The sequence below is a fragment of the Cherax quadricarinatus genome, chromosome 29 (assembly GCF_038502225.1).
Source record: "Cherax quadricarinatus isolate ZL_2023a chromosome 29, ASM3850222v1, whole genome shotgun sequence".
NCBI classification, from domain to species: domain Eukaryota; kingdom Metazoa; phylum Arthropoda; class Malacostraca; order Decapoda; family Parastacidae; genus Cherax; species Cherax quadricarinatus.
The window spans coordinates 12693728-12717000 of NC_091320.1; the positions used below are offsets into that span (position 1 = coordinate 12693728).

At 44.2% G+C, this 23273-nt stretch overlaps 1 protein-coding gene across 1 annotated transcript in view; it reads left to right on the plus strand.

The window, feature by feature from the left end:
- Nucleotides 1–23273, plus strand: part of LOC128690364 (reelin) — an 871665-nt gene that overhangs the window by 511398 nt on the left and 336994 nt on the right. The window contains exons 37-38 of the mRNA XM_070089797.1: nt 11501–11740; nt 12285–12553. Of these exons, the coding sequence (XP_069945898.1) occupies nt 11501–11740; nt 12285–12553 (509 nt within the window). The remainder of the gene's footprint in view (nt 1–11500; nt 11741–12284; nt 12554–23273) is intronic.

Sequence of the window (23273 nt, forward strand, 5' to 3'; positions counted from 1 at the left end):
GGTGTAGGGTTGGCACTAGAAGCTTTCTTGGGGCCCATGGTCACTTATTTTCCACAAACAGCACCGAAAACACTGTAATAATACGAAATATTCCGAGTGTATGCTTGAATGTTACCGCGGAGGCTGGCTGGTAAACAATGGGACGGGCGGCACATGTGAGGCTGGCTGAGGGCACACATTGGACGCGTCTCGGACGAAGGTCGCTGAGCGGGTTTTTGTCCACTATGCGGGGCAAAATTTTAGCGAACAAAGCGTTCGCTATGCGGATTGTTCGCTATGCAAGGCGTTCGCTATGCGGGGGTCCACTGTATTCTGCTTCAATCAGTCTATCTGTTTGATAACCATTTCGCTAGTGACTATGATACTGCATAATTTATTGTCTTCATGCCCACTATAAAAATTAATTATTGGGATATTGTTAGTGTCTTCCTGAGCGAAAATCAAGAGAAAATAATTATCAAGATGCCCAGAGAAATTTTTAAGAACATAAGAACATAAGAACGAAGGAACACCGCAGAAGGCCCACCGGCCCACGCGAGGCAGGTCCAAGTCTCCCACCAGCCCAAGCCAACGCACCCAACCCAGCCAGGTCAGGCCACACTGACCCAAGGGAGGAACACGGCAAACAACCTGGCAGCACAAGCCACCAGGTCCAACCCACACCCACCCACATCCACCCATGTACCTATCCAACCCACCTCCAAAGCTACACAACGTCCCGGCCTCCACAACTGCACTCGGGAGCCCGCTCCACTCATCCACAACTCCATCACCAAACCAGTACCCTCCCATATCCTTCCTGAATCCGAACTTCTCCAACTCAAAACCACTGCTGCGAGTCCCGTCCAGGCTAGATACCCCCAGCACACCACTCACATCCCCTTTACTCACTCCTGCCCTCCACCCACACACCTCAATCACATCCCCCCCAATTCTTCGTCTTTCCAGAGAGTGCAGATTCAGGGCCCTCAGTCTGTCCCCACAGGGAAGGCCCCCGACACATGGGACCTTGATGCCCATGATGCTCTGTATCTACTCACAAGATGTCCTACTATGCCAAGACTCACTTACTTCCTGAGGTGTGCACCCTCTTTTGACAACCCAGCACTCGATGAATATGACGCACACCTGAGATCAACTTTAAAGAAGGCACTGAACCTGTCACTAGAGGATCAGCAATGGGATCAGGCAACCCTCCCAGTGCGACTGGGAGGTATAGGGGTGCGCAAAGCAATGCATGTTGCTTTATCTGCTTTTCTGTCTTCGTGTTTGGCTTCCAGTGCATTAGTCAAGAAGATAGTTCCCGAACGCTTGAGAGACGTGGTTGGAGCTCAAGACCCTAGGTTTACTGACGCAGAATTTACCTCCAACGTCGTCTTCGTTCTACTACTCTCTCTTTACCTTCCCTTCTTGCTGATGGACCCTCCTTTAATCCTGACTCTCTCATTGACTTCTTGACAACGACTGATTTACTCCACAAACTCTGATGATACTTTTCGCACTCCCCTCAGCCTTTCTAGTTCAGTCTCTTGCTGCCCTTTACCCTTTCACCATCCACTGCCCCGCTGTTATCCGTAACCTATTACTCATCCATCTCCCTTTTGCCACCTGATACCCTCGCTTCCTTCCTGCCCTGCAGCGCTGTATAGTCCTTGTGGCTTAGCGCTTCTTTTTGATTATAATAATAATAATAATAACCGAAGCAGCGATTCGGTGGGACACCCTTACAGACTTCTCTAGTAGACCAGCTCCTCCCAAAGAGCACAAACAGTCCCACTGGGAAAAACCGATCATGGAAAAAATCGCCAACACAATGCTCTCCAATGCTTCAGGAAAGGACAAAGCTCGTCTCCTGGCAGTGAAGGCACCACACTCAGGAGATTTCCTGTTAGCTGTTCCCAATTCCTCCCTGGGCACCCGTCTCGACCCACAGGCCATTCAGATTGGTGTTGCTCTTCGCCTAGCCGCCCCCATCCTCACCGAACATAGGTGTATTTGCGGCATGGCGACAGCTGATCAATTTGGACTTCATGGTCTCGTGTGTCACACAGCAGAAGGGAAGTATGCCAAACATGAGGAGGTCAATGACATCATAAAGAAAAGCCTCGCCACAACTCGTTGCCCAGCTCAACAGGAACCCCAAGTACAAAGGTCTGATGGAAGTCAAAAGCGTCCTGATGGAGCCACTATGCTACCCTGGAAGGATGGAAAGCAGATTGCCTGGGACTACACCTGTGCCGCCACATTGGCAGACACCTACTTGCCATACTCCGTAATGGAAGGGGGTGGAGCTGCCAGCCACAGGGAGACCCAGAAGATCCGAAAATATGAAGACCTTCCCCCTTGCTATAACTTCATTCCAATAGGGTCGGAGACCCTTAGAGCATGGGGCAAGTGTGCACTAAAGTTCCTCAAAGAGCTGGGTGAAAAGCTCATCATAGAAACCAAGGACCACAGGGCGACCAGCTTCCTCTTTCAGAGACTCAGTGTTGCGATCCAGAGAGGAAATGCCTGCAGCATTCTGGGCACACGGCCCACCGCCGGGGAGCTGGACGAAGTATTCGAGATGTAGCTCTGAGTTATCTATGTTGTTTTACTTTCCATTGTATTTTTGTGAATGTTTGGCCAATGTATTTTGTCTTTAAATAAAACATACTTGAAATATAGGAGGTGGTAGGAGAAAATTCTCAAACAGCTTCAGGGAGAACCTTGAGTTTTTCCTGAAGCAAGTTTATTCTTTTCTCTGAGGATGAGGGTCCCTATGACAGTTCTAGAGATGGTACCTCCCTATATTTTGTAAATATATATATATATATATATATATATATATATATATATATATATATATATATATATATATATATATATATATATATATATATATATATATATATATATATATATATATATATATATATATATATATATATATATATATATATATATATATATATATATATATATATATATATATATATATATATATATATATATATATATATATACAATGTACCTTCTTTTCATGGTGACGTTAAATAAAAGAAACTAAAAATAGTCGAAAACTTCAGCATTTATTTTCATTATCTCAGTTTTAAGCTCATCCATCTGTGTTTTCAACCTGCATACGTTCTCCCTCACTTCCTTCATATTCACGGCTGACTTCTAATAAATCCTATTTTCTCCTGACCCTCACATAAAATCCCCACCTCGGTTGTGTCCTCTGCACTTATCAACTTTTCAATATATCTTCTAAGTACCCTTAACATCTCCGTCTTCTTATGAAACATCTCATTACTTTTACTCTTAGCTTACATTTACTCCTGAGATTTTCTCACCTGATTTATCTCCAATATATTCTCATCTTCAGCAAAATCTAATTATAATCCTTATTCAATCTTTCGTTTCATGTAGACACATTTCCACCGCTCTGTTTATAACCTCGTGTTTCTTCTCCATTATACTCTTGCCTTACTCATATTTTTATATTATCATTGTAAAAGTCATTTATAATTTTTTTCTCGCTTTCCATCCCTGTCATCTTCACTCCTGCTCCCACCCTCCTATAACCACACACACACTAGCGCTACATTCTTAAATCAACAACTTACTTCGTCGACCTCTTCCTCACCCATTCTTTTTAGTCTCTTCAACCTCTCTTTCAGCTATTGTTCCTAACAGTAGTATATAATGTGCTCACGGTTACACTGTTTGTTATGGTCCTAGTAAATGTGGCCCTTAGGGCCACTTTTTTTGCCTCGAGTCACCCCAGAGCACCTTATCAAATCTGGATACTAGGGCACCTGGCTACTTACTATGCATCATCTATATGTTACCATTACTAGCTCATATTTACTTGTTATTCTCTCTCACCCTACAGCTTCCTGTTCTCTGCTTAACCTGTTGTTTCAGATCTGTCCTTCTCCACCTCTCCACTTACATGAATAATTTTGTTTCTTGTCAAAGGCTACTAATAAAAGTTTTTCTACTGACTGAAAATTCTAACACATCTTCATGTCCTTGGATCAAATATTTATTCTTATAAGGAACCCATGGCCTCAATTTTTGGAGGGATCCACTGGGTCACATTGTCTTCCCTCAGGTTCACATATCTCGTCTAGGCTCTATTATTATTAGTCTCTCTCCCCAAAGCACCATAGCAAATCTAACTCCAACTATAATTAATTTTTTTTCCATATTTCTCTCCAGTATTAAGTTGAAAGGTAGAGTCTTTAATCAAAGGTATATTATAAAAAGTGGAGTACCTGTCATCTCTTTAATCAAGATTGTACTGCAAAAAAGGCAGAGTATTTAAGTGTGTGTGTGTGTCATGTCTTTAATTAAAGTTATGTTAAAATATAGATTACTTGTTATCCCTTTAATCATGGGTGTGTTTACAAAAAATGTGTCTTGGGAATTAATGGTATTTAAAGTACATGTTATCTCTTTAAGGGATTTTTAAGGTGCTCGAGGAAGAATATCTAAGATTCCCACAGAAGACCACCGCACTGTAACTTGTATGTAGTTATAACTTGTAAGGTAATCAATATAGAGTAATTAGAATTGTAAGATAAAGTAATTGAAAGAAATAGATTTTCCTAAAGGCTGAATACAATTAAGAATATAGCTCAGTCTCAGCCTCGAGAGTAGATTACTCAAGGTTCTTTACAACAGTTTTCAGGCGAGGAGAGAACTAGGTCGTCCACTACCACTCACATCGTCCTCCAGCAAAATAAAAAATACACATTGATATCTAATGGGAAGATACATGAGCTTTAATTAATAAGAACAACTTTTAGTGTAATCATTTTGAGAAGAGGACTTAGGTATTATTTGTCAGCAGGAAGAATTTAAACACTATTAGATGAACATAACTTGGGGATATGAGAGGTTTTTCACCATCAGAAAGTTATACAATTTTACACCCACTTACAAATTTCACTGACCTAAGTTAGGACAACTGTTATCTTCCAATAATTTTGAAAGACATATATATATATATATATATATATATATATATATATATATATATATATATATATATATATATATATATATATATATATGCAAAACAACCACTCTGAAAGAATAGAGAAATTCCAAGTGCTTTCGTGACTACTCACATTATCAAGGAACGAAAGCGCTTGGAATTTCTCTATTCTTTCAGAGTGGTTGTTTTGCATATTTTGAAATCACCTGTTTACTGTGATCTTATTGCATATATATATATATATATATATATATATATATATATATATATATATATATATATATATATATATATATATATATATTATATATATGTATTTATATAGGAGACTCGAACCTACGAACCTTGGAACAAGGTACGCAGTGCTATACCAATCTCACCACACTGGACCAATACCTTTGCGACCAGCTTGCGCTACACGTTGATCCAAGGCAGCCAGCTTTCAGGGAGAAGGCTTACAGCTTTTCATCTCATCCCCTGCATGCATCAGCCTTACTAGAGATATTAACAATGCAAGGAATTCGCAAGAGCAGGCGAAATATACACAAACACTGATCTCTGGCTGAAAGTTATACAAATTTCGCCTGCTCTTGAGAATTCCTTGCATTGTTAAACTCTCTAGTAAGGCTGATGCATGCAGGAGACGAGATGAAAAGCTGTGAGCCCTCTCCCTGAAAGCTGGCTGCCTTGGATCAACGTCTAGTGCAAGCTGGACGCCAAGGTATTGGTCCAGTGTGGTGAGTTTGGTATAGCACTGCGTACCCTGTTCCAAGGTTCGTAGGTTCGAGTCTCCTTCAGCCAGAGATCAGTGTTTATATATATGGTTTTGGGGGCGAGGGGCTTGGACTTCCAGCAAGCGTGCGTGAGCGTGTTAGATAGGAGTGAATGGAGACGAATGGTATTTGGGACCTGACGATCTGTTGGAGTGTGAGCAGGGTAATATTTAGTGAAGGGATTCAGGGAAACCGGTTATTTTTATATAGCCGGACTTGAGTCCTGGAAATGGGAAGTACATAACCTGCACTCTAAAGGAGGGTTTCGGGATATTAGCAGTTTGGAGGGATATGTTGTGTATCTTTGTAGGTATATGCTTCTAAACTGTTGTGTTCTGAGCACCTCTGCAAAAACAGTGATTATGTGTGAATGAGGTGAAAGTGTTGAATGATGATGAAAGTATTTTCTTTTTGGGGATTTTCTTTCTTGTTTGAGTCACCCTTCCTCGGTGGGAGACGGCCGACTTGTTAATATATATATATATATATATATATATATATATATATATATATATATATATATATATATATATATGCATATATATTTTATCACACTGGCCGATTCCCACCAAGGCAGGTTGGCCCGAAAAAGAAAAACTTTCACCATCATTCACTCCATCACTGTCTTGCCAGAAGGGTGCTTTACACTATAGTTTTTAAACTGCAACATTAACACCCCTCCTATCCTCCTATATATATATATATATATATATATATATATATATATATATATATATATATATATATATATACATATATATATATATATATATATACGCACACACACACACACACACACACACACACACACACACACACACACAAGCAAGCAAGCAAGACTGGACTTTGTGTTCGCCCTAAGTAGCTCAGACATTGAGGATATCACATACGAAAGGCGCCTTGGAGCTAGCGGCCACGTGGTTCTGAGCTTTGAATACATCATAAAGTTACAAGTGGAGAGAGTAACAGGAGTAGAAAGGGAAAAGCCAAACTCTAAAAGAGGGGACTACACAAGTATGAGGATTATTATTATTATTATTACAATCAAGGGGGAAGCGCTAAACCCGGAGGATTATACAGCGCCTGGGGGGGTATGTGGAAGGCATTCAGGCTTAATTTGGGGAACTGGAGCACAGATCCAATTCCCTAAATCAAGAGCCCCTCACCAACATCAAGGAACCTTCCTTGAGGGGACAAGTATGAGGAACTTCCTGCAGGAGGCTCAGTGGGAAAGAGAGTTGGTAGGAAAGTCAGTAAACGAAATGATGGACTACGTAACAACAAAATGCAAGGAGGCAGAGGAAAGGTTGGTTCCCAAGGGTTACATACATAATGGGAAAACCAGAATGTCCCCTTGGTTTGCCCGAAGGTGTAGCGAGGCAAAAATTAAATGCACTAGAAAATGGAAAACGTACAGAAGGCAAAGGACCCAGGAAAATAAGGAGATTAGTCGAAGTGTTAGAAACGAGTATGCACAGATAAGGAGGGAGGCCCAGCGGCAGTACGAAAACGACATAGCATCGAAAGTCAAGTCTGACCCGAAACTGCTTTATAGCCACATCAGGAGGAAGACAAGAGTCAAGGATCAGGTAATCAGGCTGACGAAAGAATGTGAGGAGCTCACAAGAAACGACCAAGAAGTATGTGAGGAGCTCAACACGAGGTTTAAGGAAGTATTTACAGTGGAGGCAGAAGGTACACTGGGAAACCAAAACAGAGGGTTACGCCAACAAGGGATATACCAACAAATGTTGGGTGAAATACAGACAGCTGAGGAGGAGGTGAAGAAGCTCCTAAGTGACCTTGATACCTCAAAGGCGGTGGGACCGGACAACATCTCTCCGTGGGTCCTTAGAGAGGGAGCAGAGACACTGGGTGTGCCACTAACCACAATCTTCAACACATCACTTGAAACTGGGCAACTACCTGAGGTATGGAAGACGGCAAATGTAGTCCCCATCTTTAAGAAAGGAGACAGAAACGAGGCACTAAATTATAGACCAGTGTCACTGACGTGTATAGTATGCAAAGTCATGGAGAAGATTATCAGGAGGAGAGTGGTGGAGCACTTGGAACGGAACAAGAGTATAAACGACAGCCAGAAAATCCTGTGTCACAAACCTACTGGAGTTTTATGAAAGGTAACTGAAGTAAGATATGAGAGGGAGGGGTGGGCTGATTACATTTTCTTGGACTGCAAGAAGGCCTTCGACACAGTTCCTCACGAGATATTAGTGCAGAAGCTAGAGGATCAGACACTTATAACAGGAAGGGCACTGCAGTGGCTTAGAGAATACCTGGCAGGGAGGCAACAGTGAGTCATTGTACGTGATGAGGTATCACAGTGGGCGCCAGAGACGAGCGGGGTCTCACATGGGTCAGTCCTGAGATCATTGCTGTTCTTGGTATATGTGAATGACATGATGGAAGGGATAAACTCAGAAGTGTCCCTGTTTGCAGATGATGTGATGTTAATGAGGAAAATTAAATCAGATGCGGATAAGGCAGGACTACAAAGAGACCTGGACAGGCTGGATGCTTGGTCCAGCAACTGGCTCCTAGAATTTAACCCCGCCAAATGCAAAGTCATAAAGATCTGGGAAGGGCAAAGAAGACCGCAGATAGAGTATAGGCTAGGTAGCCAAAGACTGCAAACCTCACTCTAGGAGAAAGATCTAGGGGCGAGTATAATACCGAGCACGTCTCCAGAAGCACACATCAACCAGATAACTGCTGCGGCTTATGGGCGCCTGGCAAACCTGAGAATAGCGTTCCGATACCTCAGTAAGGAATCGTTGAAGACTCTGTACACTGTGTACGTCAGGCCCATACTAGAGTACGCAGCACCAGTTTGGAACCCACACCTGGTCAAGCACGTCAAGAAATTAGAGAAAGTACAAAAGTTTGAAACAAGCCATACCACGGGTGGGGTATGAACCCTCGGTCAGAGAGTCTCAAAACTCCAGACCGTCGCGTTACCCAGAACTTAGGGAAATGTCCTACGAAGAAAGGTTAAGGGAAATCGGCCTAACGACACTAGTGGACAGGAGGGTCAGGAGAGACATAATAACGACATATAAAATACTGCGTGGAATCGATAAGGTGGACAGAGACAGGATGTTCCAGAGATGGGACACAGAAACAAGGGGTCACAATTGGAAGTTGAAGACTCAGATGAGTCAAAGAGATGTTAGGAAGTATTTCTTTAGCCACAGAGTTGTTAGGAAGTGAAATTGTCTGGCAAGCGATGTAGTGGAGGCAGGAACCATACATAGTTTTAAGACGAGGTACGATAAAGCTCATGGAGCAGTGAGAGGGAGGACCCAGTAGCGGTCAATGAAGAGGAGGGGCCAGGAGCTGAGTCTCGACCCCTGCAACCACAAATAGGTGAATACAAATAGGTGAGTGCACACACACACACACACACACACACACACACACACACACACACACACACACACACACACACACCTCTTCCTGTACATTTAAGTTCTTAACCGTCTCCTCTCTACATTGGTCTCAGTCTGCTGTATATAATGTCAGGTAAACATCTCTTACAACGCGGTGAAAGTCAAAAGTCCCTTTTATTTTTGCTATATACAATATTTTGTATCTGACTTTCCCCTTCCATTTCCCAGTTTCAATAATACTTCTCACTCAGTCATCCGTCATATATCCACTTGCAGTAACTCTATTTCTTTGTTATATAAATAAAACCAGACCCTTTCCAAAGTACTTATATATATATATATATATATATATATATATATATATATATATATATATATATATATATATATATATATAAGTACATATTTTGCTCCATCACCTCTGACCAAACCACCTCAACAACCCCTCTTCAACCCTCTGACTAATACTTTAAGTAACTCCATACCTCCTCCTAATTTCCACACTACGAATTCTCTGCATATTTACGCCACACATTGCCCTTAGGCACGACATTTCTACTGCCTCCAGCCTCCTTCTTGCTGCAGCATTTACAGCCCAAGCTTCACACCCATATAAGAATGTTGGTACAACTAAACTCTCGTACATTCCCTTCTTTGCCTCCATGGATAACGTTTTCTCGTTTCAGTGCACCGCCCACTTTTTTTTTCTTCATCAATTCTGTGGTTAACCTCATCCTTCATAAACTTATCCGCTGACAAGTCAACTCTCAAATATCTGAACATATTCACTTCTTCCATACTCCTCTCTAATGTGATATCCAATACCTAACTCACTTGATAATCTCATCACCTTACTCTTATCTATGTTCACTTTCAGCTTTCTTCCTTCACACATCCTTCCAAACTCGTTCACTAACCCTTGCAGCTTCTCTTTAGAATCTCCCAAAAAGCACAGCATAATAAGCAAAAAGTAACTATGTCAACTCCCATTTTGTAATTGATATATCATAATTGAATCTCACCTCTCTCCTCGACACCCTAGCATTCACTTCTTTTACAACCCCATCTATAAGTATGTTAAAGAACCATGGTGATATTACGCATCCCTGTCTAAGGCCATTTATTTTAATAAAAAAGTAATTTACTAAACTGTTGTTAAGTTTTTCATCATACTTGTACATACTAATTTATCCCCTTCTTGAAAAACATCTTACCTCTTACCAGACCTCTTTGTAAACAATTTAATTAAAGGTCCCCCACTCTGTTACCCCTGGCACTCCAAATTTTCCTACTTTGCCCTTAACTACACTGTCTCCTTCAGCATTAAGGTCACCTAGTATAATTTTTCTCTCCATTTATAACTTCCTAATAATTCACTTAACACCCAGAATAACTTTCAATTCGAATTCAAAGCACTTATTATTATCCACTTCCTACATCCCACTTTAATTCTGAACCACATAATTTTAAACATTTGTACCCTTGTTATACCCTAGAAAAGTAAAGATAAGTACAATATGAATATAAGTAGAAGTGTGAAAGAATTATCTTCCATTCACATACGTTCCTGAGACAGTAAATACCAGCAATACTATCAGTGCAAAACATTTAAAATGTTTCTGTATTACATACATATGAGCGAACAGTAGTAATTCCCTCTGCACATTTATTCTGATTACTGTATTTAACTACAGTATCATTGAACTACAGAGTGGAAATATAAAATCATATGCAGTATAATGTGACCCTTTATTGACAACGTTTCGCCCACACAGAGGGCTTTTTCAAGTCATAAACAGATCTACCTGGGGTGGAAGGTATGAGTATTTATAGTCAGGTTCAGAATGCTGAGGTCAGGTGGAGAATGCTGCATCTGATGATGTACCGAGTGGGGTTATAGAGTCTAAAATTTTGGGCAGCTTGGAAGAGAGATTGGATAAGTTTGTGGCAACGATACATTTCAAGGCAATAAGAGTATTGCCTTGAAATGCATCGTTGTACTGTACTGTAGTATTTTGTTCTATAGCCTTTTTTATTGTTGAGTCTTACATTGTACAGTATTCTAGGTGTACACTTATTCGTGTGACATGCTATATATCAACATATATATCAACAAAATAAGCCTTTATTATAAAGTTTTTTCAAACACAGGTTTATTAGATTATAACCTGGTGAAGCTCTCCACGTGTAAAACGTCATATAATAAAGCATTACGTTGTTTCACGTTCCTCCGTCAACTACTTGTGAACTTTTATACTAGGGCGAATTTCCAGCAGTGCATTTACTGTTCAGCTGGATCCTCTATGTCTTACGATACTGTCTCCCATCAGGAGGGTCTTCGCATGGCCACGACCATAGACCTGGACATGACTGCCGGACAGTTTCTTCAGTTCACACTTCGCCTGGGGTGTGACAGTGTGTCAGGGGGACGCTCCAAGAGGAGTACCACTGTCTTGGAGGAAGTTCATGCAGGCCATAGAGGCGAGCCTGTGCTCGGGCAGACCTCCAGGACCCATGGCATCCTGGTGCAGTACTCCACGAATGGAGGGATCACTTGGAGTCTTCTGAAGGTGAGGCTGAAGGAGGAAGGAGAAAAGTGGAACTTTATTGAATGTAGGGAGAGAGAAAGGATGGGTGTAGAAAGACAAATTGAAAGTATCAGAGAATAAGATAGAGGATATAAAAGAATAAAATTGGTTGAGTGGCATAAGTACAATAGACAAGAAAGAGAGAGAGAGAGAGAGAGAGACAGAGAGAGAGAGAGAGAGAGAGAGAGAGAGAGAGAGAGAGAGAGAGAGAGACAGACAGACAGAGAGAGAGACAGACAGACAGAGAGAGAGATAGAGAGTTGAACAAATGGAATCGCTGGCCCACAGATGGCTCAAACTTCACCCTATTCCCTGTTTGTATATCTCTTAACAATAAAAAGGCTTTCAAATGAGCTGATGTAGGTAACAGCTCTCAACTTGTAAATAAAGTTAGGTACCCTAAACTTAACCTTATAAGAGAGACAGGGATAGAGATAGACATGAACTTTTTTTAATGTGATGTGCAAGGCTGATATTTAAATAAATACAGAGACAATCATAATTTATTTTTGTTCTTCCGGCACAGGAGATCCACTTCAAGCCCCGCCTGGAGCCAGTGTTTGTGTCCATCTCTCTCAAGGACTTCCCTATGTCACAAACCAACGCTACCAGGTTCCGTGTGTGGCAGCCTCGCCACGGTGACACATTGACACACACCTGGGCCATAGACAACATCTTCATTGGTGGGATGCCTGTTTCTCCCAACGTCCTCTATGATGACTTCAACCAACTCTCTCCCACGACTGATGCTTGGATTGACTGGCCAGCGGGCAAAACTGGCCATTTGTGCGACGAGTAAGCTTCTGTTTTTTTTTCCTTCACATAAAAAGAAATCTCTAGGGGAAACTAAAATAAGTTTAAGTCTTCTTTAATCGTTTCATTTCAGAAATAAAAGCTATAACGTAAATAAAGTGAGTAATGTAATTTAAAGGTTTCAGGCAAGACAGCTGCATATAAATATATTAAGTTCCATCTCTATAGAATGGTAATAGTTTTGTATTGAGGTTACTAGGTATTGGTATTCAGTTTATACTGAGCTGTCTCTAGGGATTAATAAGCACTATACATGAATTAAACTATCATAAACATATATGGCTTTCAGAGTGTATAGAACTCTGTGCATTGCTATTCTTCTTGCATTAAACTCTCCTGGGACTGGAACTTGGTATTCCTGAACTATCTAACCACTACTTGAGATTAACATACACGCTTTTTCGGGTAAAACTAATTAAATTTTAGCAACATTGACATCAATGATAATTATACTCATTTCATAAATTTGGGATTTAGAGAAATAATAAATATAATGTGAACACAAAGATATTCTTCTGGATTTGTAATCATGTTATGACTGAAGGCTAAACACCTGCTACCAGGCTGAACACCTGCTACCAGGCTGAACACCTGCTACCAGGCTGAACACCTGCTACCAGGCTGAACACCTGCTACCAGGCTGAACACCTGCTACCAGGCTGAGGGACTCATTACCTCATCTTCCACCTCATTGGTTGGTGAAACATCTGCAGTATAAAGATACCCAGATGTTGCACAGGTGTCTAATTCATCATTAGTAACAAACTTCCTTACACATTTTCATTAAATTTTTACTGTTTACGATATCGATTTTAAATTTAATATTTAAAAGAAAAACAAGATGTAAGTCAATTTGCATTTAAGGTACCCAAGTTGTATGGTAATTAGCATTAAGACTTGTTTAATGTTATTTATGACATGTTCTGCCTTCCATTTTTTATTAGGGCATTTTGGTTCAGTGGTTATATCTTGCACTTGACCATTTAGTATAAACTTCTATTTAAAACTGAAAGTGATATTAGTTACTAGCCTAATATTTACTTAATACAAAATCACTTTTCGCGAGATTCTGCGATGCTCGCACTCACAGCCTAGCTGCAGTTTTACACGGCGAAAAAATCTTCTAAAGAGATGAATGTTTCACTTTAATACTGAGCCCTTCACTTAATACCCTTTATTTTATTACTGAACGACAGAAGCAAGAATCTTGAACATTGTAGTAGTAAGTTAATTAGGCGTCGTTAGTGCTAACGGAACAACAGAAGCAAGAGAATCTTGAACATTGCAGTAGTAAGTTAATTAGGCGTCGTTAGTGCTAACGGAACAACAGAAGCAAGAGAATCTTGAACATTGCAGTAGTAAGTTAATTAGGCGTCGTTAGTGCTAACGGAACAACAGAAGCAAGAGAATCTTGAACACTGCAGTAGTAAGTTAATTAGGCGTCGTTAGTGCTAACGGAACAACAGAAGCAAGAGAATCTTGAACACTGCAGTAGTAAGTTAATTAGGCGTCGTTAGTGCTAACGGAACAACAGAAGCAAGAGAATCTTGAACACTGCAGTAGTAAGTTAATTAGGCGTCGTTAGTGCTAACGGAACAACAGAAGCAAGAGAATCTTGAACACTGCAGTAGTAAGTTAATTAGGCGTCGTTAGTGCTAACGGAACAACAGAAGCAAGAGAATCTTGAACACTGCAGTAGTAAGTTAATTAGGCGTCGTTAGTGCTAACGGAACAACAGAAGCAAGAGAATCTTGAACACTGCAGTAGTAAGTTAATTAGGCGTCGTTAGTGCTAACGGAACAACAGAAGCAAGAGAATCTTGAACACTGCAGTAGTAAGTTAATTAGGCGTCGTTAGTGCTAACGGAATCTTTCCCTTAAACTGATTATTGGTGATTCCTGAACCCAAGATACAGGTTAATACCGCTGTTGAGTCCTCATACCTCACAAGACCAGCAGGACATTACTGTGCCATACAGCTCATTGGGAATCTGAGGTTATTAGGGTTGATGCAAGAAAAGGAGGGGTGGCACCCATTTCTTGGATCAAGAGCCCTTTACCATCTAGACACCCACCTTGAAGGGCAGAATGTGTTAGATGAACGAACATGACCTTCACACCAGCTGCGTGTAATGCTGTAGTGCACACACTTCTTAAGTCACACCTTCAAGGGGGGATATATGACTTGTTGAAAATCTCTTGATTCAAGGAAATGGAGCTATCCTCACCTTCTTTCAATCAAACATGATAACCTCCCATACTCTAGGCGCTATTTGACCCTTACTGGCTTACCGCCACTTAATGAATGAAGTGATATTTTCGGGGGTCCTAACCAGTTCTGAAGAGCTATTTGCGTATCACGTGTGTAGTACCTGAGTACTAGTTTGCTGTTGTTTGTTACTGTTCTGTGCACACACTCCTAACAAGAATCTTAATTTGGCGAAGTGTTTCCAGGTGAGCAGGACAGCAGGTATCAGGAGACTTGCCCCAATGTCTCGACATACCGGAAAATGAACCTGAGTTCTTCGCTTGTGAGAATGTTTAAGACTTACTGATAAAGAATGAACAATTTATGACCAGTGACTTGTACCACCACAAGTGTTCTGGTGGCTGCACTTGTTGTACCACAAGTGTTCTGGTGGCTGCACTTGTTGTACCACAAGTGTTCTGGTGGCTGCACTTGTACCACCACAAGTGTTCTGGTGGCTGCACTTGTTGTACCACAAGTGTTCTGGTGGCTGCACTTGTACCACCACAAGTGTTCTGGTGGCTGCACTTGTTATACCACAAGTGTTCTGGTGGCTGCACTTGTACCACCACAAGTGTTCTGGTGGCTGCACTTGTTGTACCACAAGTGTTCTGGTGGCTGCACTTGTTGTACCACAAGTGTTCTGGTGGCTGCACTTGTTGTACCACAAGTGTTCTGGTGGCTGCACTTGTACCACCACAAGTGTTCTGGTGGCTGCACTTGTTATACCACAAGTGTTCTGGTGGCTGCACTTGTACCACCACAAGTGTTCTGGTGGCTGCACTTGTTGTACCACAAGTGTTCTGGTGGCTGCACTTGTACCACCACAAGTGTTCTGGTGGCTGCACTTGTACCACCACAAGTGTTCTGGTGGCTGCACTTGTACCACCACAAGTGTTCCGGTGGTTGCACTTGTACCACCACAAGTGTTCTGGTGGCTGCACTTGTACCACCACAAGTGTTCTGGTGGCTGCACTTGTTGTACCACAAGTGTTCTGGTGGCTGCACTTGTACCACCACAAGTGTTCTGGTGGCTGCATTTGTTGTACCACAAGTGTTATGGTAGCTGCACTTGCTGTGCCACAAGTGTTATGGTAGCTGCACTTGTTGTACCACAAGTGTTTTGGTGGCTGCACTTGTACCACCACAAGTGTTCTGGTGGCAGCATTTGTTGTACTACAAGTGTTCTGGTGGCTGCATTTGTTGTACCACAAGGGTTATGGTAGCTGCACTTGTTGTACCAAAAGTGTTACGGTAGCTGCAATTGTTGTAACACAGGTGTTCTGGAGGCTGCACTTGTTGTACCACCACAGTGTTCCGGTAGCTGCACTTGTTAAACCACAAGTGTTCTGGTGGCTGCAATTGTTGTACCACAAGTGTTCTGGTGGCTGCACTTGTTGTACCACAAGTGTTCTGGTGGCTGCACTTGTACCACCGCAAGTGCTCTGGAGGCTACACCTGTTGTTCCAAAAGTGTTTTGGTGGCTGTACTTATACCACCGCAAGTGCTCTGGAGGCTACATTTGTTGTTCCACAAGTGTTCTAGTTGCTGCACTTGTTGTACCAACACAATGTTCTGGTGACTGCACTTGTTGTACCACCACAGCGTTCTGGTTGCTGCTCTTGTTGTACCACCACAGTGTTCTGGTAGCTGCACTTGTTGTTCCACCACAGTGTTCCGGTTGCTGCACTTGCTGTACCACAAGTGTTCTGGTTGCTGCACTTTTTGCACCACCACAGTGTTCTAGTTGCTGCACTTGTTGTACCACCACAGTGTTCTGGTGGCTGCACTTGTTGTACCACCACAGTGTTCTGGTGGCTGCACTTGTTATACCACCACAGTGTTCTGGTGGCTGCACTTGTTGTACCACCAGTGTTCTGGTAGCTGCACTTGTTGTACCACAAGTGTTCTGGTGGCTGCACTTGTACCACCACAAGTGTTCTGGTGGCTGCACTTGTACCACCACAAGTGTTCTGGTGGCTGCACTTGTTGTACCACAAGTGTTCTGGTGGCTGCACTTGTACCACCACAAGTGTTCTGGTGGCTGCACTTGTTGTACCACAAGTGTTATGGTAGCTGCACTTGCTGTGCCACAAGTGTTAAGGTAGCTGCACTTGTTGTACCACAAGTGTTATGGTAGCTGCAATTGTTGTACCACAGGTGTTCTGGTGGCTGCACTTGTTGTACCACAAGTGTTTTGGTGGCTGCACTTGTACCACCACAAGTGTTCTGGTGGCTGCATTTGTTGTAATACAAGTGTTCTGGTGGCTGCATTTGTTGTACCACAAGGGTTATGGTAGCTGCACTTGTTGTACCAAAAGTGTTACGGTAGCTGCAATTGTTGTAACACAGGTGTTCCGGTAGCTGCACTTGTTAAACCACAAGTGTTCTGGTGGCTGCAATTGTTGTACCACAAGTGTTCTAGTGGCTGCACTTGTTGTACCACAAGTGTTCTGGTGGCTGCACTTGTACCACCGCAAGTGCTCTGGAGGCTACACCTGTTGTTCCAAAAGTGTTTTGGTGGCTGTACTTATACCACCGCAAGTGCTCTGGAGGCTACATTTGTTGTTCCACAAGTGTTCTAGTTGCTGCACTTGTTGTACCACCACAATGTTCTGGTGGCTGCACTTGTTATACCACCACAGTGTTCTGGTGGCTGCACTTGTTATACCACCACAGTGTTCTGGTAGCTGCACTTGTTGTACCACCACAGTGTTCTGGTGGCTGCACTTGTTGTACCACCACAGTGTTCTGGTGGCTGCACTTTTTGCACCACCACAGTGTTCTAGTTGCTGCGCTTGTTGTACCACCACAGTGTTCTGGTGGCTGCACTTGTTGTACCACCACAGTGTTCTGGTGGCTGCACTTGTTATACCACCACAGTGTTCTGGTGGCTGCACTTGTTGTACCACCACAGTGTTCTGGTAGCTGCACTTGTTGTACCACCACAGTGTTCTGGTAGCTGCACTTGTTGTACCACCACAGTGTTCTGGTGGCTGCACTTGTTGTACCACCACAGTGTTCTGGTAGCTGCACTTGTTGTACCACCACAGTGTTCTGGTAGCTGCACTTGTTGTACCACCACAGTGTTCTGGTAGCTGCACTTGTTCTGCCACCACAGTGTTCTGGTAGCTGCACTTGTTGTACCACCACAGTACTCTAGTGGCTGCACTTGTTGTACCACTACAGTGCTCTAGTGGTTGCACTTGTTGTACCACGACAGTGCTCTTGTGGCTGCACTTGTTGTACCACCACAGTGTTCTGGGGGCTGCACTTGTACCACCACAGTGCTCTTGTGGCTGCACTTGTTGTACCACGAGAGTGCTCTTGTGGCTGCACTTGTTGTACCACCACAGTGTTCTGGCGGCTGCACTTGTACCACCACAGTGCTCTAGTGGCTGCACTTGTTGTACCACCACAGTGTTCTGGCAGCTGCATTTGTTGTACCACCACAGTGTTTTGGTGGCTGCACTTGTACCACCACAGTGCTCTAGTGGCTGCACTTGTTGTACCACCACAGTGCTCTAGTGGCTGCACATGTTGTACCACCACAGTGTTTTGGCGGCTGCACTTGTACCACCACAGTGCTCTAGTGGCTGCACTTGTTGTACCACCACAGTGCTCTAGTGGCTGCACTTGTTGTACCACCACAGTGCTCTAGTGGCTGCACTTGTTGTACCACCACAGTGTTCTGGTAGCTGCACTTGTTGTACCACCACAGTGTTCTGGTAGCTGCACTTGTTATACCACCACAGTGTTCTGGTAGCTGCACTTGTTATACCACCACAGTGTTCTGGTGGCTGCACTTGCTATACCACCACAGTGTTCTGGTAGCTGCACTTGTTATACCACCACAGTGTTCTGGTGGCTGCACTTGTTATACCACCACAGTGTTCTGGTCGCTGCACTTGTTATACCACCACAGTTTTCTGGTGGCTGCACTAGTTATACCACCACAGTGTTCTGGTGGCTGCACTTGTTATACCACCACAGTGTTCTGGTGGCTGCACTTGTTATACCACCACAGTGTTCTGGTAGCTGCACTTATTATACCACCACAGTGTTCTGGTGGCTGCACTTGTTATACCACCACAGTGTTCTGGTGGCTGCACTTGTTATACCACCACAGTTTTCTGGTGGCTGCACTTGTTATACCACCACAGTGTTCTGGTGGCTGCACTTGTTATACCACCACAGTGTTCTGGTGGCTGCACTTGTTATACCACCACAGTGTTCTGGCGGCTGCACTTGTTGTACCACCACAGTGTTTTGGCGGCTGCACTTGTTGTACCACCACAGTGTTTTGGCGGCTGCACTTGTTATACCACCACAGTGCTCTAGTGGCTGCACTTGTACCACCACAGTGCTCTAGTGGCTGCACTTGTTGTACCACCACAGTGCTCTAGTGGCTGCACTTGTTGTACCACCACAGTGTTCTGGTAGCTGCACTTGTTGTACCACCACAGTGTTCTGGTGGCTGCACTTGTTGTACCACCACAGTGTTCTGGTAGCTGCACTTGTTGTACCACCACAGTGTTCTGGTAGCTGCACTTGTTGTACCACCACAGTGTTCTGGTAGCTGCACTTGTTGTGCCACCACAGTGTTCTGGTAGCTGCACTTGCTGTACCACCACAGTACTCTAGTGGCTGCACTTGTTGTACCACTACAGTGCTCTAGTGGTTGCACTTGTTGTACCACGACAGTGCTCTTGTGGCTGCACTTGTTGTACCACCACAGTGTACTGTGGGCTGCACTTGTACCACCACAGTGCTCTTGTGGCTGCACTTGTTGTACCACGACAGTGCTCTTTTGGCTGCACTTGATGTACCACCACAGTGTTCTGGCGGCTGCACTTGTACCACCACAGTGCTCTAGTGGCTGCACTTGTTGTACCACCATAGTGTTCTGGCGGCTGCAATTGTTGTACCACCACAGTGTTTTGGCGGCTGCACTTGTACCACCACAGTGCTCTAGTGGCTGCACTTGTTGTACCACCACAGTGCTCTAGTGGCTGCACTTGTTGTACCACCACAGTGCTCTAGTGGCTGCACTTGTTGTACCACCACAGCGTTCTGGTAGCTGCACTTGTTGTACCACCACAGTGTTCTGGTGGCTGCACTTGTTTTACCACAACAGTGTTCTGGTAGCTGCACTTGTTGTACCACCACAGTGTTCTGGTAGCTGCACTTGTTGTACCACCACAGTGTTCTGGTAGCTGCACTTGTTGTGCCACCACAGTGTTCTGGTAGCTGCACTTGCTGTACCACCACAGTACTCTAGTGGCTACACTTGTTGTACCACTACAGTGCTCTAGCGGTTGCACTTGTTGTACCACGACAGTGCTCTTGTGGCTGCACTTGTTGTACCACCACAGTGTTCTGGGGGCTGCACTTGTACCACCACAGTGCTCTTGTGGCTGCACTTGTTGTACCACGACAGTGCTCTTGTGGCTGCACTTGATGTACCACCACAGTGTTCTGGCGGCTGAACTTGTACCACCACAGTGCTCTAGTGGCTGCACTTGTTGTACCACCACAGTGTTCTGGCGGCTGCATTTGTTGTACCACCACAGTGTTTTGGCGGCTGCACTTGTACCACCACAGTGCTCTAGTGGCTGCACTTGTTGTACCACCACAGTGTTCTGGTAGCTGCACTTGTTGTACCACCACAGTGTTCTGGTAGCTGCACTTGTTATACCACCACAGTGTTCTGGTAGCTGCACTTGTTATACCACCACAGTGTTCTGGTAGCTGCACTTGTTATACCACCACAGTGTTCTGGTGGCTGCACTTGTTATACCACCACAGTGTTCTGGTAGCTGCACTTGTTATACCACCACAGTGTTCTGGTAGCTGCACTTGTTATACCACCACAGTGTTCTGGTAGCTGCACTTGTTATACCACCACAGTGTTCTGGTAGCTGCACTTGTTATACCACCACAGTGTTCTGGTGGCTGCACTTGTTATACCACCACAGTGTTCTGGTAGCTGCACTTGTTATACCACCACAGTGTTCTGGTAGCTGCACTTGTTATACCACCACAGTGTTCTGGTAGCTGCACTTGTTATACCACCACAGTGTTCTGGTGGCTGCACTTGTTATACCACCACAGTTTTCTGGTGGCTGCACTTGTTATACCACCACAGTGTTCTGGTGGCTGCACTTGTTATACCACCACAGTGTTCTGGTGGCTGCACTTATTATACCACCACAGTGTTCTGGTAGCTGCACTTATTATACCACCACAGTGTTCTGGTGGCTGCACTTGTTATACCACCACAGTGTTCTGGTGGCTGCACTTGTTATACCACCACAGTGTTCTGGTGGCTGCACTTGTTATACCACCACAGTGTTCTGGTGGCTGCACTTGTTATACCACCACAGTGTTCTGGTGGCTGCACTTGTTATACCACCACAGTGTTCTGGTAGCTGCACTTGTTGTACCACCACAGTGTTTTGGCGGCTGCACTTGTTGTACCACCACAGTGTTTTGGCGGCTGCACTTGTTGTACCACCACAGTGTTTTGGCGGCTGCACTTGTACCACCACAGTGCTCTAGTGGCTGCACTTGTTGTACCACCACAGTGCTCTAGTGGCTGCACTTGTTGTACCACCACAGTGCTCTAGTGGCTGCACTTGTTGTACCACCACAGTGTTCTGGTAGCTGCACTTGTTGTACCACCACAGTGTTCTGGTAGCTGCACTTGTTGTACCACCACAGTGTTCTGGTAGCTGCACTTGTTATACCACCACAGTGTTCTGGTGGCTGCACTTGTTATACCACCCCAGTGTTCTGGTAGCTGCACTTATACCACCACAGTGTTCTGGTGGCTGCACTTGTTATATCACCACAGTGTTCTGGTGGCTGCACTTGTTATACCACCACAGTTTTCTGGTGGCTGCACTTGTTATACCACCACAGTGTTCTGGTGGCTGCACTTGTTATACCACCACAGTGTTCTGGTGGCTGCACTTGTTATACCACCACAGTGTTCTGGCGGCTGCACTTGTTGTACCACCACAGTGTTTTGGCGGCTGCACTTGTTGTACCACCACAGTGTTTTGGCGGCTGCACTTGTTGTACCACCACAGTGTTCTGGTAGCTGCACTTGTTCTGCCACCACAGTGTTCTGGTAGCTGCACTTGTTGTACCACCACAGTGTTCTGGTGGCTGCACTTGTTGTACCACCACAGTGTTCTGGTAGCTGCATTTGTTGTACCACCACAGTGTTCTGGTAGCTGCACTTGTTGTACCACCACAGTGTTCTGGTAGCTGCACTTGTTCTGCCACCACAGTGTTCTGGTAGCTGCACTTGTTGTACCACCACAGTGCTCTAGTGGCTGCACTTGTTGTACCACCACAGTGTTCTGGCGGCTGCATTTGTTGTACCACCACAGTGTTTTGGCGGCTGCACTTGTACCACCACAGTGCTCTAGTGGCTGCACTTGTTGTACCACCACAGTGCTCTAGTGGCTGCACTTGTTGTACCACCACAGTGCTCTAGTGGCTGCACTTGTTGTACCACCACAGTGTTCTGGTAGCTGCACTTGTTGTACCACCACAGTGTTCTGGTAGCTGCACTTGTTATACCACCACAGTGTTCTGGTAGCTGCACTTGTTATACCACCACAGTGTTCTGGTGGCTGCACTTGTTATACCACCACAGTGTTCTGGTGGCTGCACTTGTTATACCACCACAGTGTTCTGGTGGCTGCACTTGTTATACCACCACAGTGTTCTGGTGGCTGCACTTGTTATACCACCACAGTGTTCTGGTGGCTGCACTTGTTATACCACCACAGTGTTCTGGTGGCTGCACTTGTTATACCACCACAGTGTTCTGGTAGCTGCACTTGTTATACCACCACAGTGTTCTGGTGGCTGCACTTGTTATACCACCACAGTGTTCTGGTGGCTGCACTTGTTATACCACCACAGTGTTCTGGTGGCTGCACTTGTTATACCACCACAGTGTTCTGGTGGCTGCACTTGTTATACCACCACAGTGTTCTGGTGGCTGCACTTGTTATACCACCACAGTGTTCTGGTGGCTGCACTTGTTATACCACCACAGTGTTCTGGCGGCTGCACTTGTTGTACCACCACAGTGTTTTGGCGGCTGCACTTGTTGTACCACCACAGTGTTTTGGCGGCTGCACTTGTTATACCACCACAGTGCTCTAGTGGCTGCACTTGTTGTACCACCACAGTGCTCTAGTGGCTGCACTTGTTGTACCACCACAGTGCTCTAGTGGCTGCACTTGTTGTACCACCACAGTGTTCTGGTAGCTGCACTTGTTGTACCACCACAGTGTTCTGGTGGCTGCACTTGTTGTACCACCACAGTGTTCTGGTAGCTGCACTTGTTGTACCACCACAGTGTTCTGGTAGCTGCAATTGTTGTACCACCACAGTGTTCTGGTAGCTGCACATGTTGTGCCACCACAGTGTT